A 17041-nucleotide genomic window follows, 5' to 3' on the forward strand; every position below is an offset into this window, starting at 1 on the left:
AATAAAAGACCAAGAGGGGGAAAAAAAAAAAAAAAAAAAAAAAAGAAAAAAACCCCCTGGGCCTACCTTTTTCTACGGGAGCATCGGAGCTCGCCCCCGGGCAAGATATTCTGGCAGGACCGGCTCTGCCCACTCACCCTTCGCTTGTACCTCGGTGTGTGTCAACTGCAAGTTATCACGGTGGGAGCCGGTTGGGGAGGACCCGCCCGCGTCCCCCCGGCCAGGCTCCTTGTACCCCGCCACTCTAAACAACGGTCCGCCTTGCCCAAACTGTTTGGATTAGGAGCTATTAGTTAAAGGTTGGTTTTGATGACGCTGGCGAGCACGAGAATGATCTGAAAGTGGTTTTGTATACGAGGAGAAAGAGGCTTTTAAGCTTAAGAGGGTAACTACCCCCGCACCTGTATCCAAGAGTGGCTGGGGTCGCGGCCGGGTTTTCGGCGGGAGGAGGAAGGCGAAGTGTTTTGTGAAGAAGGTGATGGGGGTGCGGGGAATTACGAAAACAAATAAAAGGGGGATGAAATACACGGATGTCGCGAAGTGTGACTTTGTTGCGTTGTCAAAATGCAGCGGCTGGCTTGCTTTCTGCTTTCTAGAATGCGGGCGGGAACGGTGAAGGGAAAGCGCTGCGAAATGTGTCTGGGCAGGACATTTCCTCGGCAGACCTGGGGGGTAGCAGATTATTGTAATTCGGGGTTTTCTGGGGGTAGGGGGAGGAGCGGAAAGGACGCTTGAATGTGACTGAAGCGGAGATTGCAGTGCAGACGGTTTAGCTGTCACTGTAACTACTCTAACACGACTCAGGCAAACGTGCAGATTTCATGCATTTTCATATTATGGGATCAACGGAGAAATATTTTCGCTGCCTGCAGTGGGGCTTTCACAACTTGGTTTGGACGCAAGCAATAACTTGAAAAACGGGAAAGAAACAAAAAGAATCAGAGGGGGGGAAACAGTCTGTAACAGATGCTATAAAATGTAAATACAACTAAGCCTGGAGCGATTTTTTTATTTTAAATTCTGTTTTGGTCTGTATGATGGATTTAAATAGAAAACCGTCTGGTCACAACTTTTTAGAAGTAAGGCCAGTGGGTTTTGGTTGTCCTGAGTGTTCTTTTTTCATGGTACTTTTTCGTTCTGACCTGAGTTGGCGAAAATCTGCTCTTTTAAAAACCTCTTCGTATTTGCCGTGTTGTGTGTGCTTGATGGCTGGTGTTTCCTCCTTTTTAAACTCCATTCTCACTGAGTAAAAAACCTTTTTTTTTTTCCTCTGGAAAAATCTGTTTTTCAGGAAATACATGTTTCTGAAATGACCTCTCAAAGCATGCAGCTAGTGAGCTGTAATTCTACCAGGTGTGTTTATGGATTGGCTGGGCTCAAGAGGCTAAGGAAGTTTAAAAAAAATTGGAGGCAATCAACATCTGAATGTGAAAGTCCAGCTGAGACTGCAAACAATACAAACGATTGTGGAGCGATGTTTTAGCTCACTACTGTTTTATAGGTATCGTAATCTGCCCCCGGAAATGAGACAAATAGTCTCCCAACAAAAACAAAACTCTTTTGAAAGCTGCTTTAGGAAACGGGGCTCGTACGAATGTCACTTTCCGTGACAGAGCGCGTTTAAAATTAGGCTATTCAATCTGTTGTAATGGGCACGGATTATGAGTAAACACAGCTTGGAATGAACAACCTCATGTTATCTCCAGGAACTGCGCGGTTATGGCTGAATTAAATGCGCATCAGCGAATTTCATCTGCACTGTTACTGTCCGAGCCCTGGGCCAAGAATTATATTTCCGCTATGGGGTAACTGCCATATTGAAAAATGAAGGTGGAAATGTTTGTTTCGTGTATTGTTTTTCTCCTCTTAAGGGTACACATTCGCTTTTAATCAAATTATTCGGAGCAACAACCAAACCGATTGGCTTCTGCTGATTCAGTATTAGGGCTATATTAATTAGGAATAGTCCTACTGGCTCATTTTTTATTTTGAGTGTTTGATTCCCTCGGCTCAGCTCTGGCTGAAGCAGGGGTAGACTTGGGAAGAAGAGACACGCAGAACTTTAGCTGGGCTGCTGGGCGGCGCTGGGAGGCTGCCGAGCTCTTCTCGAGGCCTCCTCGGGCACTTGGTGCAAATCAAAAATCCCCCTCCCCAAAAGGCCACCGCCACGACCTCCGCGTTAATTATGGTGGTGTTCGTTAAAATACGGAACCTCTTCCATGCGGGACGGGTTAGCCTCTCTCACAAAAACTGGATTCGACACTGGGGCAGGCTCCCTGAGCTGCGAAGGGAAGCCTCAGCGGAGGGGCAGTTTTCGACTGAATGGATAAATAAACACGTTTTAGAATCTCCTAAAAATTCTTGGATGTGGTTGTGGCATCGCGATGGCAAACTGGAGAGAGGCCGCCCCCCCTCCGCCCCCCACGCTGCGTGGCGCTCCGCTCCCCCTTTCACGTGCTCCCTCCACTCTAAAGTTTCCCTCCGCAGCATCCTCCACCGCCGTCTCCTTCCTTCTCTCCCTCCTCCTTCCCTCCGCCGGAGACCCGCGGGCGGTTCGCCCACCCTGCCTGCGGGGCTGCGCGGCTGCCTCGTCGTGGGCCCTCCAACTTTTAAGGGCGAAGACCCCCTACACACACCTCCAGCGGCCGCGGGCGGGTCCCCATTAGCCGCTGTCACACTGCCCGCGCTGCCGGGAATTATCGCTATTATTGTTGTTATTATTACTGAATTATTTTTCCCGCGGAGGGGCGGCGCCGCCCCGGGGGCGCGGCCGGTGGCCGCGGCACGGCGCGGTGCGGTGCGGGGCGGCGCGGGGCGGCGCGGCGGGGCCGGGGCTGCCGGTAAGTTGGCGGCGCGGTGGCGGCGGCCCCGGGGGAGCGGGCGCCGCGCGCGCTCCCATTGGCCGCCCCGCCGTCAGCTGCTCCTATTTTCTGCTGTCGCTTTTGGCGCTCGGCCATCCAGAAACAAACCACTTCGATGACTCCTAATAGTTATCGCCAGATGTACTAATACACAACAAATCACGGTCCGAGAGAGGGGGAGAGCAAATGAGTTCCTATTTCGTGAATCCCACTTTCCCGGGGAGCCTACCCGGGGGCCAGGACTCCTTCCTCGGCCAGATCCCCCTGTACCCGGCGGGCTATGATGCTCTCAGGCATTTTCCGGCTTCGTACGGGGCAAGCAGCCTGCAGGACAAGACTTACACCTCACCCTGTTTCTACCAACAGTCCAACACCGTCATTGCTTGCAATCGGGCTTCCTATGAGTACGGAGCCTCTTGTTTTTATTCGGACAAGGACATTAGTAGCGCCTCTCCCTCCGGCAGTGGCAAACAGAGAGGGCCCGGGGACTACCTGCACTTTTCTCCCGATCAACAGTACAAATCCAGCGGCGGCCAAGCCAAAATTATAAATGACGAAGGTACCGACCGGAAGTACACGAGCCCTGTTTACCCCTGGATGCAGCGGATGAACTCCTGCGCTGGTAAGGCATCTCGATGCAATCAAGGGCGGGAGGGGGGGCAGGAGGGAGGAAAAGGAAAAGTTTCTTTTCTTTTCTTTTCTTTTTTTTTTTTTTTTTTTTTTTTTTTTTCTATTTTGTTTGTTTGTTCTTAGATAAAGTCCAGACTGCTGGAGAAACATGGTTCCTGCAGGGCAACATGTAACATGAAACCTTCCCAGGTTATTTTAGACCTGGCACGTTGGCACCTTCGGAACGGTGGCTGAGATCCCAGTTTGTAGGTTCACTGTAGAAAGTTACTGGGGAATCCTTAGAAGTAGGGTAAAAAAAAAAAAAAGAGATAAAAAGGAGCAGAGCAGTTTTACCACTCTCTTAAAGCCACCCCAAAGCCTCTGCTCTGCTGCTTCATTGTCAGAGAGAAATGCAAGGAATATGCCCTCTGTACTGAGGATCCAATGCATTTGTGGCACATTCCTCCTCGCCCCCCTCCCCCAGCTCATTAGCCTGTGAGTATTGGATATTGAGAGCACGTTTCTGAGGCCGTGAGCGCACTTCCATGGCATTGTGATTTTTTTTCTGAATTTAAGAGTAAACTGCACATAATTGAACTATTCTGTACAGGAGTGGTGCTGGGGGCTGGGAGTGGGTTGGGAGGGTTGTACTGGAGTGGCACGTATTTTTTATAATCCCATATTAAGACGTTTACTTCCAGCGTTTGCTAATGACTCCCCTCTTCTCCCATCCTCCCGAGTTTACGTTTGCTGAAGGGGAGATCGCATTTCTTTTTTTTGGAAAGTTAAACTTTTAGCAAGACCATCCTGATGCTGCTTTGCATTCGAGAGCAATAAATTCTAGAGCAAATGGCAAAATGCTCTTCTATGATCTTTAGCTGATGTCTATAATCATACTTAAATTAGAGACCCTCTGTAGTCACAGCCGTGGCAATGGCTGCGTGTTTGTTTCAACACACCCGCATGTGCGTGCACACACATAGGCGCAGACACATGAGGCTTCCCGGGTAGCACACGTGTGCGTGAGTCTGTGTGTGTGTGCGCGCACAGGCTGCCAACGCGCAGGGAGTAGACGCTGCTCAGTGATTCACACGGGTGCTACCTACTGCCCTTCCCCTAGGTCTACCTTAAAGCCTCTTTGTATTCCACTTACCCCACTACTGTAAGCACGCTGCACATCCGCATTTACAGCTAGGCAGCCAGGAGAAAAAGAAAACAAGGGGAAAAAAAAACCCTCCAGGAAACCAGAGCAGCTTCTCCCCCTCCCCGTCATTGTGCCTCCAAAAGGAGGCAGAATATACTAATCGTTCTTTCTGGTCTGAAATCACTGGGCCCTGTCCAATGCGATCGTTTTGTCTTTACTTCTACAGGTACAGTATATGGAACACATGGGAGACGAGGGAGGCAAACTTACACCAGATACCAAACGCTAGAGTTAGAGAAGGAATTTCATTTTAACAGATACTTAACCCGAAGACGACGTATTGAGATTGCAAACGCTCTCTGCCTTACTGAACGCCAGATTAAAATATGGTTTCAAAACAGGCGGATGAAATGGAAAAAGGAAAACAAATTCATAAGTTCCACACAGCCAAGCAGCGAAGAAACAGAGGAAAAGTCAGGGGAGTAGAACCACTTTTAATAAACGCTACCAGGCCTTTCCTTAGCACTTACTACTATTATTATTTACCTTGTGTTCCTTCTGCTACTGAAATCCTATAGGTTTGTCACAGTCTATTAATCCCCAAAAGGCTTGTTTAAAAGATGTACATTTGCAATCATCTGTGACTTACTTTAATATATGTGGAAGTCCTAGCTTTTGAGCTACAGGCATGTATGTATATAATCACCTTTCCAAAGCATATGGCGTTGCCTAAACTACTAGAGAATTGGCCCAGAATTTTAAATATTTGAGGTGAGCATCTATGTGTGGGTGAGTGCCCCCGGTGTGCTTGTGCGAGGAAAGATAAGGGAATTTTTTTTTTTTTAATTATAAATGTTCTTACTGTAGAAAGACAAGAGATTTTAGAAAATATCGGGTTTATGGTTTTGCTAGCTCCCGCTAAGTCTGACCATCTCGTTATGCTGTGTTTGGGAGTTTATGATCTACAGGGGGGAAAAAAGTTTTAGTTATGTATAAGATATTTAAATAGCAAAAGGAAGAAAAATCCTTTTAAAAAAATCGTTGTATAAATCCCTGTATATAAACTTGAAGTGAAGATGAATTGCAGGGAGATTTTTTTAAAATGCCCCTAAACTGCTTAATCTGCACTACTAGTATTAAAGCAAAAACTCGGCGTTAAACTTCAGGGGAAGCGAGGGAAGAGGTTTTGAAGTGGGAAAATTTCTGTGGTTCCCGTTGAGCTTACATTGAGGTTTCAGTGAGCTCAGCTCTACACTGAAGGGGCTTTGAATTATGGACTACATTTCTTGGGGCTTTGTGGGCTTAGATCCATCTGTTTTTCCTTGTTTTAAAAATATTTCTTTCTTTCTTTCTTTCTTTCTTTCTTTCTTTCTTTCTTTCTTTCTTTCTTTCTTTCTTTCTTTCTTTCTTTCTTTCTTTCTTTCTTTCTTTCTTTTTTCTTTCTTTTTTATTTAAAGAAAAAGTCTTATTAACTCGGAGGATATTTTTCTCCGCTTCTGTGGTATTTTAATGCACATTCGCATTTCTTAGCACTGGAAAAAATAAATTGATACTCTGTAGAAAAATACCTGCCATAAAATGCTTCCACTTCTGTAAAAGTAAAATAAGCTCAGCGAAAATATTGATTAATATATACGTTATATCTCTCTATATTATATTGCGTGTGCATGAGTATGCGTGTGAAACTGTGTCCAAATGCACTTGTATAGTCATCGAGGCTCTTTTGTTTGGAAGGCAGCACAGTTTGGGCTACTGCTCTAAATATATAAAAAGCCAGACCTGAAGAACACCAATGCACAATGGCTACCGCCGCATTTAGAGAGTTATTTTCCTTTCGAGAGGCGATAAAATAACAGCGGCCGCAAAGTCGCTTGGAATTTTACTCCCTAGCTGGAAAAACGCTGCACGATATTTATCTTTCATAGGTACCTGCCATTTCACATCGGCAGGACCCGGCTGCCTCTCTAAAGCTCCGGCACGGGAGTAAGTGGGGAGGGGAAATTATATATATACCTATATATGTAGAAGAGACATAAGCGTTGTCAGCTCCCGAGGACGGATCCTATAGGCTTTGTGAACTGGTGTAAATAAGCCTCGCACGGAGGAGAAGGCAAGCACAAAGCTCTCTCCACTCCGAGCTCTCCGGCGGGCGGGTCGGAGGAGCAATTCCCGCCGGCCCCGCGGCCTCGCCGCCGGTTGCCGATGCCGCTGGTGGCGGCGGCGGCACCGGGCGCGGTGGCGGCGTGGCCCGCTCCGCTCCGCTCCGCGCCTCTCCGCTCTGCTCCGCGCCGCCGTCGGGGGCCGTCACCCCGGGCCGACCCCGCGGAGCCGCCGCCATCCCCCGCGCCGCCAGCGGGTGGCGCTGGAGGCCGGCGGACGGGCGGGCGGCGGCGGCGGCGGCGCGCACGGGCGGCGCGCCCCGGGCCGCCCGCGCCCTCCCAGCTCCCCCACCAGTGCACGAGTTTACCTCTAGAGGTCATCAGGCAGGATTTACGACTGGACAACAAAAGCACGTGATGTGAAGCCGTACCCCATATTTGGGTGCCTACGTAGGAGGGAACCAAGTACATGTCCCAGTCATTTCCATAATTCATCATAAATTGTGCAAGGGTGCTATAGACGCACAAAACGACCAAGAGCCACAAATCAAGCACACATATCAAAAAACAAATGAGCTCTTATTTTGTAAACTCATTTTGCGGTCGCTATCCAAATGGCCCGGACTACCAGTTACATAATTATGGAGATCACAGCTCGGTGAGCGAGCAATACAGGGACTCCGCCAGCATGCACTCCGGCAGGTACGGATACGGCTACAATGGCATGGACCTCAGCGTCGGGCGCTCTGCTTCCACCCACTTTGGTGCCAATGAGAGACCCCGCAGTTACCCGGCCAACACCACCTCTGCCTCGACAGAGCCCAGGTACAACCAGCCCGCGACGTCTTCTCACTCGCCTCCCCCTGACCCTCTGCCCTGCACCGCCGTGGCCGGTTCGCCTGTCAGCGAGAGTCACCACGGGGTGAAAAACTCCCTCGCCAACTCCACCAGCACTTCGTCCAATTCCAGCAGCAACACGCACATCAGCAGAGACGGGGTTGGCACCTCGTCTGGGACTGAAGAAGACACTCCAGCAAGCAGCGAGCAGGCAAGTGCCCCGACCGACCAAAGCACAGCCCAGCCTTCACAGCCCCAGATCTACCCTTGGATGCGAAAACTGCACATAAGTCATGGTAAAGCAAATACCCTGTTCTTTCTTTATTTCTCTGGAGGAAAAGGAGGATTTAATGTAAACCGGGTGGCTGCGCCGAGCAAGGTCGGGGAGAGAGGGAGAGGAGGGCGTGAGAGCGGGCAGTCTCCGCACACGCCACAACTCTGCTCGCAGGGAAGCACGCTCCCTTCTCTGGGCGAGTCCCCCCGAAAGGAAAAAAACCTCCCGGCCCCAAACCCACAACCCGTCTGGCTCCCAGCGCCGGCGGGGGAGCAGAAGGCGCCTTGCCGAAGGGGGATCGGGAGCAGAGGCTGCTCCCGGCTCTCCTCTGGATGGGGGATCTTCCAGAGGGAACAGCGCGGCTGACCCCATTTATTTTGCTGAGACATATTAAATAGAGAATAGGAGAGGGTGAGAAGGGCAGTTTTCAATGCTGGGAAGCCGGGGGGGCTGGGGGAAGGGCGAGTCGCCCCAAACTCGGGGGAGAGGGCTTGAGGGGCGCGGGGAAGTGAGGCAACTTTCAGCCCCGGGTACCTGCCCTGCTCTCGCTGCTGGGAGAGCGGCCGGGAGTTCGCTGCCTCCCAGAGCCTTCCCCAGCTCAGCCGTGGGAAAGGGCTGAAAGCTTTGCTCTCCCAGCTCTGAAAACCCAGCTAGCAGCAGAGACATCTTCCAAAGCAGCTTATCTGGGGGAGGCGTGGGGGGAATTAACCTTCGGGGGGAGAGGGGGAAGGAAAACATTCAATTTTAAAAAATCGAACCACAAATCCAAGCGAAAACTTACCGAGACTACCAAATCCCCCTCCCCCAAGCCTTTCCTTAGAGGGGCTGGAGGGGGAAACTTGTTGAGCGTTTATCCAAAGCAGAAACAAAACCAAGCAGGACTGAGAATAACGGTCCTGGTCACTGGTAGCTGCAATGAGACACGAAGGCTCCGAGTGGCTGCTGAGAATCTAAATCATGTACTTTTCTCTTCCAGACAACATAGGGGGACCAGAAGGGAAAAGAGCTCGGACTGCTTACACCCGCTATCAGACCTTGGAGCTCGAAAAGGAATTTCACTTCAATAGATACCTGACCCGCAGAAGAAGGATTGAAATAGCACATGCTCTTTGCCTCTCAGAGAGACAAATAAAGATCTGGTTCCAAAACAGGAGAATGAAATGGAAAAAGGATAATAAGCTGAAAAGTATGAGCATGGCAGCTGCAGGAGGGGCATTCCGTCCCTAAGCGTTTGATCAATTAAAAGTACTGAGCAGTATTAGCTGACCCTGCGTCGTCTCATGTCAGTACTAAGTTGACTTTCTAAAACTTCCTTGTGTTACTTCTGTGAAGAAACCCTGTTCTTGTCGCCCTTATTCATCTTTTAATCATGAGCCTGTTTATTACCATTCTCTCGCGTGTATAAGTAGATCTGCTTTTATCGTACATTTCTTTGTCTTGAATGGCTTTGTCTTGAAAAAAATAATAGATGTTTTAACTTATTTATATGAAGCGAGCTGTGTTACTTGAAGTAACTGTTAAAACAAAACAAAACTGAACAAAAAAGAACAAAAAGAAAAAAAAAGAGAAGTTAAAAAAAAAAAGGAGAGAGAGAAAGAAACCCTCCCCCGGTTTAGTACAAATGTTATGTGTTGCACTCAACCTGCTTAACTGTGCATGTGTGGTCAAGTGTTAATGTCTGTATAGCTCCAAGCTGTTAAAAATATTTTTATTCAAACTACCTATATAATTCCTGTGTAATTAATGCTGTTGTAGAGGTGAAATGATGAGATCAACTGAATTTGTCCTGCGTGTAGTGAATAGTGAATCTGTGACGAAAACTGTGATTCCAAGCAGTATGTCCTTGCTGTGCCTTTGTATATGACTCTTTGCACGAACTCTTAGAAGTGGCTCTTATTAAGCGCAGCTTCTGTGATGTATGTTTTTTGTGAACAAAGTTACAATTATAGTCAAAGTCTGGCTGTTTGAGCAAACTGTGATCAGCTTTTTTTTTATTATTATTATTATTATTTGTTTTTAAAAAAAACTGACTGGAAATCAACAAAAAAATAAACTTTCTATTGTAAAGTTTTCGTGATCTGGTTTGTGCAAAGCAAGAAGTTGTGCTTCCAGATTTGCCTCTGAAAAAAAAAATAGCCCGTGCAGAGTTTGTAATAATATTTTACCTGGCTTCTGCTGCACGTTGCAGATGGTGGATGCTGCAATTGTCCGCTACCAGTATTTTTAATTGAAAGTTTGACCGTAAGTTCTTCCTTACTGGTTTCTCCCTAGGTGGAAAGCTGCATCGCAGGACCACAATCAACACTCTTTGTGAGTGAATCAACTGTTAGCTGTTTGCTGATGGTTAAAAAAAAAAAAAAACCAAACCAAAAAACATGTGCTTTGTTAAAACACTGCTAATGCCAAGGCGTGTTTGCATCGCTCTAGAATTTCTCCTGTGGTTTCATTAAGTATATTTGCAGGACAGCCACGTCTGAGCCCTCTGCGTCTATCAGTAACCCTCTCTAGCCACATTCCCACTCTTCACCCTTTAAAGATTTTTGATTTTCTTTGCTACAATTAGTTTGCTATAAACGTAATGTTACTTACCCCATCAGAGCTTGAATGGTTAACTCTTCTGAGCTTCTAAGAGCAACTAAAGATTTGCACATTTACTGACTGGTTACATTGATGCCTTCCCTTAAAAGTTATAAAACAGTAAACTTTATAAGCCCCAGTTCCGGCTATATGACATTTGGGTGCCAAATGAATAGGGTTTTGTCTATGAATTAGATCGTAAAATCATCCATAGCACAGACAGATAGGCTCACTGGCTATAAAAAGTCACGTGGTGCCATTAAAGTAAGTTTTATGGTTTTGGGGAGTTGACATCCAACATTATATACCACATAACATATAATCTCACTGACGCTGGACTTCATTTGACTCTTTTGCAGGCTACGTGTGCCTCCTGGCCATTCAAATTGTCAGGTTTAGGGACAGAAGTATCCAAACCACAAGTTCTCAGTACTATATGAAAAATGGCTCCTTGCAAGTCAAAGGTAAGTTTTGTGCACAAGTTCCTTAAAGTTTATTTGTACAGTGAGGAAGCCGAGGCTCCCTCTCGTTCTCGCTGCCTCTCGCCTCTCTTTCTTTCTCTTTCTCTTTCCCTTCCTTTCTGCCTGGAGCTTTTCAGGATGGTCCCACCGAGCCAGAGAGGCAGGATCAACCACTAATGATCCAGGTTGCCTGCAAATTCCGCCCCCCCATCCCTTCACTCGCAGCAGCTAGCTCTCTATTTTAACGATCAAATCAAAGTAAACCACAATAAGCGACTTTGGCAGAGATGGATTTTGGGGCCTAGCTTTAATCACTTTGACTACCACAGAAGATAATTACTTCCTTTGCTCCGATAGACTCTCCAAGTTTGGAGAGGTTTTGTTTAGCAAAGAGTAGTTACTGAAGGTGATTAAAAAAAGGGGGAAACAAAATAGATGGGGCTTGATATTATCTGGGCTGTATCTTATAAGGGCATGATAGAGTTGGAGGCGTGATGATATGGTAATAATCCTTGGATTGGTGAAATATGTTGCACATCAGAGATAGTATTAAAATGGCACAGACTGTACTGGAGTGCTTAGATACATATTTTCTGCATTGGGTTGTGCAGAAAGCTTTAACTACATGTCTATGTCCATCTATGAGTGCGTACTGTGTTTTATGGATGCGCATTTATAACATTGCTGTAACTTTTTCCTGACCCTATATACAATTGTATAAATATATTTAAATTACATGCATGTGTGCTTGCATGTACCTATCGGTCTATATGTCTGTGTAAAGCCGTGCAAATGCATATATGTGTCTAATATTGGTGTAGTTACATATACAAAGGGTGTGTACGTGTGTATACATATACATGTCCCTGTGACTTTTTTTTAAAGCAAACCAATTGACTGTAACTTGTAGCATTAATACAAGAGACTACAGGTCATTAGAGTGCTGCAAATTATGAAATACGGGCTTGGTTTATTGAAGATTGTAAATATCCCCCTAGCTCTGCTCTCTCTCTTTTTGCCTTATATTGCTGGCTGCCATTGTGGGGTAGGCCCCAGCTGCATGTTTACTTCAACATTCTTTTTATTTAAGTGGACTGTTCTCACTAGAGTGTGATTACTCAGCAATAAACTTTATGGCCGGATTTAACTTTAGTCTTTGAATTTCCAGGACTTGAATGAAAGGGTGAAAGGAACTCTATCTTTCTCTGGGTAACATTAAGGCCTGATCCTTATCCTCAGAGCTGTTACTTTGGCGAGTGATCTCAGGGGGGTGCAAACTGACTAGTTGGGGGCTAGGGAAGAGATTTGAGAATTGCCTACAATCTCTCTCTCTCTCTGTATATATCTATATATCTATCTCTCTTTCTCTCTATATATATATCTATCTTCAAACCAACTGTGGGTATCTCTTTCTCTGCTCAGTTACTCCAGTGTTTGGAGTAACATTGATTCAGCACATTGCATTGTTTTCCTTTATGTGTCATAAAGTTCGGTTTGCAAAAGAACAGCATGGTATGATGTGAGAGATGGGCTTTGTTTTATTTTGCTAGTGCTATTCTGCTTGAATATTGTGGTTTAGGCTGGTTTTGCTACTGCAAGCAAAAATGAGAGAAAGGCACAGGGGCACAGGAGGGTGAGGTTGTTGTGTACCTCTGCAAGGTCTGCACATTGCTGTCTGATTCCTATTTTTAATTTGTCTTTAACTTCAAAGAAATGGTAGTATATAAGGTAGGTTCATCTCAAAGATCTCAGTTTTACAAATATTTAATATTTAAAGTCACCCCTTGTGTAAGATAAATGGAGTCTGAAGCCTTTGTGTCTGTCTATCCTTCCTATGAACACTAAACAAACACATCTGCATATATTTTATATTAAAAAAATGGGAAAGGCTTTAAAAGAACATATCCAAATGCACATTTGAAAATCATTTCCGTTATAAACAGCTGGAGATTTTATAGTACACTAGCTGTCACATTTTCATCAATAGGAATACCAGAAAGTTATATATGATAGGTGTGCATTATATTATACTATATGTCATAAAATTTTATAGTTTGAGGCAAGGCACGAAAAACCTTTAAAAGTTTGAGCTTCATTTATTTGTGGGTCCTTTTGCTAGGAAAATTATTTGCTTGTAGATGGGAATTATACTAGACACAAACAAGTCACGATTTCTCAGTATTCAACAACACTGCATTATTTGAATTAGCTGGTGAATATACAAACACACACGCACATCCGTTCAGCTAATATTTTAGGATGCTGGATTCCATCGTAGACTGTAACTTTTAATTGTTTAGAGTGAAAATATTTGCTACTATGTGTTTTCTACATTTCTGGTTGTGGCTTTTGGAGCCTATTCCACGGAAAGCAATGTACAGAGATTCAAGAATTATGGAGAAGAAAAATATCCCCAAGCCCAGAAGCATACAAACCCGCCCATACTGCAAGAAACACTAACAACAAAAGAAAGTTAGATAGAAATGACAACTTCACCGTATTTCTGGCCCTGCCCTGTCCTAAGAAGCACAGTTGAAACCATTCAAATCCAGAAATGCATAAAGATTTCCTAGTCCGCTTTGAAATTTAAAATTCAAACGAGCTCAGACTGCCGAACTCTATGAAAATAGTCCCAGGTCCGAATCGTTTTCCGAGGGAAAATGTCATGGGGAATTATCGCTGGGAATCAGGAGAGAGGTCTTAACTGCACACGTTATTTTTCTGCTGTATTTGGAGGATTAATGCGTGGGAATTTGTTCTACCTTAGGCATGGCAAGTTGCGTTCTGTGATTTGAAATATAGCTTGCCTAATCCTTTGAAAGAAATACTTGCGTGTAGTGTCTCATGTCTAAGCGTAAGGCCAATTAAAGATTAGGCAGCTCTCTTAATGTGCGTAACTGGTGACTTTGCAAGACATAACTTTCTCTAAACCAGAAGTATAACAATCCAATGGAAAGTCATCCGTAAATTACAGCTCTGCAGTCTTGTCTAAACCATGCAAACGCCCTAATTGTAGAACATTACAGGGAAATTATTATTCTGCCATTTCCTTACATTTAATAAGTGTGTATCTGTGGAAGGGTGACAACAGAGGGGTTTGCAAACTGCTTCATGGGAAATTGAATGGAACAGATCATGAGGGGCGGATCAGGAGGTTTCGATTTCAAACCCTGGATCCTAGAGCAATGTTTTTTCCCGCCCCACATATACAGACTTAAGGCATGAAACGCGGACATAAGTAAATCTCCTGACCAAGTTATCGCTTGGCTTTCTCAGTTCTTTCTCTTTCCTGCCCTCAAAATCTTCCCGATTTGAGACTAGAGTTGCTAGCCAGAGCACAAAACCACGGCTCCCACAGACGTCTGATCATCTTTGAAAATATTATCCCCTTCAAATTAAAGCATCCCCACTAATGTCTCTCTGGAAGGCAGATACTCATGGACCACCCCAGTCACATGTTCCTGTAGCTGCACGCACAAACGCTATCAAATCTGACACAGAGAGCGTGTAAAATTTGCATGAATTTTGCTTTATAGCATGCAAAAAGAATCTTTCCTATATCCCCTCCCCCCAAAAAATGTCTTTTCAATAATAATATTTGCGATGAAGGTTATTGGGTAATTATTGCAATTTTGTGGAACAGTCCTTGCTTGAGGTGAAGTCTGTCTCTGGATAATAAATGGCAGCCCGTGCAGTTCACTGCCAGGTTAAGTAAATGCAGAAAAGATAAATCTGCACACCCTAGGAATCACCAGCAGAGCTCGCTTTAGACCAAGTTCACAGTCAACTCGTTTGCCTAGACAAGGCTTCGCAAACAATTAGAGTTGTTTCTTTATGTTTAAATCAAGGAGAAATGACTAAGACCCTTCAGCAGAGAGCTGCAGCTTTCCCCCCAACGTTCGTCGCTACATTCCTTCCAACCTCACGCCCAGAACTTACCCAGTATTTCACCTGCAACTGTAACCATATAGCGCCTTTGAGTAACAGGCTCCCCTCCAACGCTGCCGAAAGGCTGTGCAAACTGATCTAACAGCACTTTGCAAAACCGCGAGATTAAGGGAAAAAAAATTAAAAACGCAAAAGTATCCGATTTCTCAAAAGCAAGAAGAAAAAAAATAAAGCCCCCTTAGAAAGCTGGGGGAAACAGCAGAAGTATTGAAACAAACAGTGCGACTCTCTTACTCCTAGAAGAAGCTGCATAGCTTTTGTATATCTTTGTGGTTAAGGGCGTTACAACTGCAGGTCAAAAAGTTGAGGGTCAAAAGTTTACGTTTTGCACCACTCTTAGTCATTCGCCCAGACAGAGTTTGATGTCAATGTTATAGCCGAGATCTTGACTATCAGCACAAAAGATAAAATAGCTTTGAGTTACGTGTGTATCACAGTATGGACTCCAGGTGAACCCTACTGGCTGAATGACCTCAATTACCGAGGAAAGGATAGAAAATTCCTCTTTTCAAGAGTAATACACGTTGTATTTCATCTTGAATTATCGGCCGCATTTGTGTCTGAATATCTCGGGTTCAGTCGTGGCAGGTAAATACGCGTGTTACCCCCGCAGCAGCCACTGACGCTGCTTCTTCCAAGACTCAGGTAGCAAAATGCTTCACCTTTGTTTATTATATAATAACCTGATTTAAGAGGTTTAACGTTAAGCCTTCTCACTTTGCAAAATGGCAGGAAGATAAGATAGGAGCGAAGCTATTAACGCGTATATCGATCCTAGTCGCGTCTTTGTTTTTGCGCTCATTTCTGTAGCGATGGCTAAACTGTGCTTAAACAGGACATGCTGGAGATAATATAGGTTATATGTTTGGTCCGAAGGAGTTCGTTTAAAAAACGGAGCGGTGGAGCCCTGTTATGATACCAATGGAAAACGTTACGGAGAAGCTGGCGCCCTGCGCCGCTCCGAGATTTGAAGGGTGCTCACAGCCTTCTGGAATTACCCGAGGCGGCAATTCCCAGTGAAATGGGGAGTAGGAAGTGTTGTTAATTCTCTCTCCACCCACCCCTCTCCACTCCTTCAAGAAAAAGTTTAGTGGAATTTCTTAGCACAGAGATTTATTCCCACACTGCTGGGATTTTTTGTTCCCAATGCCGTCTCTGTGTAAAAGCTTTGCTCCTTGGTCGGACGTGTCTGCAGGGAGAACTGGCCAATATTGCTTAGGCAACTTCATTTTGGACGAAATATCTGAAGACAGGACTCAGCTTGAAATTTTGAGGCTGTGGGGTGGACGGAAGAGGGAAAGGGTATTCCCAAATAGGCATAATCAGATATGTAAGGTGTGGAGGAGGGGACAGTGCGACGAGGAAGTCCGAGAAAGAGCGCACCTCACTCCCAACCACGCATTGCTGCCTTCCCACCCCCAAGGCAGGAGCCTACACCGGCCTCTCTGTAACTGGTACTCGTGACTTATTTGCCAGAGACACAGTTGGATCGTGACAGGCGAACTTTCTTGGGAACAAGTACGCGAGAGGCTAGATATCAGATTAGCCAAAGTGTTTATTGGAGATTTTGCCTGAAGTACCTGCTGAAGCCTGGAAAGTATGTAATGCAAGTATTTGATCGGCGTGGAGACGCTGCTCAGAAGTTGTTGCTGCTGCTCACTTGTAGAGAGCCCTGGCACTGCACGTTTGGGGAGCCTGCCCGTGCTGGAGATAGTATATAACCTTTCACATCGAGGCTATTTATTTGGTGTAAGAGCGAAGCCTGATAACAAGCTAAAAACCGTAGCCAAATATCTATTTTGTTAGAGAATAGCAGGCGAATTGTTTCCAAGAATAACAATGCGTCTTTGATATACCCAGAATGAAAGCTGTTACTATAACCGGCTTACTCAAGAGTAGGTGACAGAAATCCATTTACTTCCTCACTAAAACAATTAGCATCCCGGATTCCATATTTAAAATCTGGTTTAGAATAAAAATATCAATGATAATAATTTCAAAGAAGTTGAAACAGCGACTTCCATAAATATCGACTCTTTTGAATTATTGTTTAAATTGTTCCCCATCCCCACTCCCACCCCCAATTAAAAAAAAAAAAAAAAGGTAGCAGGCTAGAACAGAACAGTTAATATTTTGAGGCGAACTCTTTCTGTCCTTTCACACTCTGCCTTTAGCACACTGCTCTCTGGCGTGAAAGGTCTGCTCAAAAGACCATTCATTTAAAAATCCGT

At 45.3% G+C, this 17041-nt stretch overlaps 2 protein-coding genes across 2 annotated transcripts; both read left to right on the plus strand.

Annotated features, from left to right (window-relative positions):
- Window positions 1-3047: 3047 nt before the first annotated feature.
- Window positions 3048-5128, plus strand: HOXA6 (homeobox A6). The gene is made up of 2 exons (XM_027724594.2): window positions 3048-3483; window positions 4841-5128. Exons 1-2 carry the CDS (start codon window positions 3048-3050, stop codon window positions 5098-5100), a joined length of 696 nt encoding a protein of 231 aa, XP_027580395.1. The 3' UTR covers window positions 5101-5128.
- Window positions 5129-7224: 2096 nt separating this feature from the next.
- On the plus strand, window positions 7225-9347 carry HOXA5 (homeobox A5). The gene is made up of 2 exons (XM_027724593.2): window positions 7225-7846; window positions 8801-9347. Exons 1-2 carry the CDS (start codon window positions 7285-7287, stop codon window positions 9049-9051), a joined length of 813 nt encoding a protein of 270 aa, XP_027580394.1. The 5' UTR covers window positions 7225-7284; the 3' UTR covers window positions 9052-9347.
- Window positions 9348-17041: the final 7694 nt, after the last annotated feature.

This window comes from Pipra filicauda, unplaced genomic scaffold (assembly GCF_003945595.2).
Source record: "Pipra filicauda isolate LSUMZ 115617 unplaced genomic scaffold, ASM394559v2 scaffold84_size4826128_pilon, whole genome shotgun sequence".
Taxonomy (NCBI): domain Eukaryota; kingdom Metazoa; phylum Chordata; class Aves; order Passeriformes; family Pipridae; genus Pipra; species Pipra filicauda.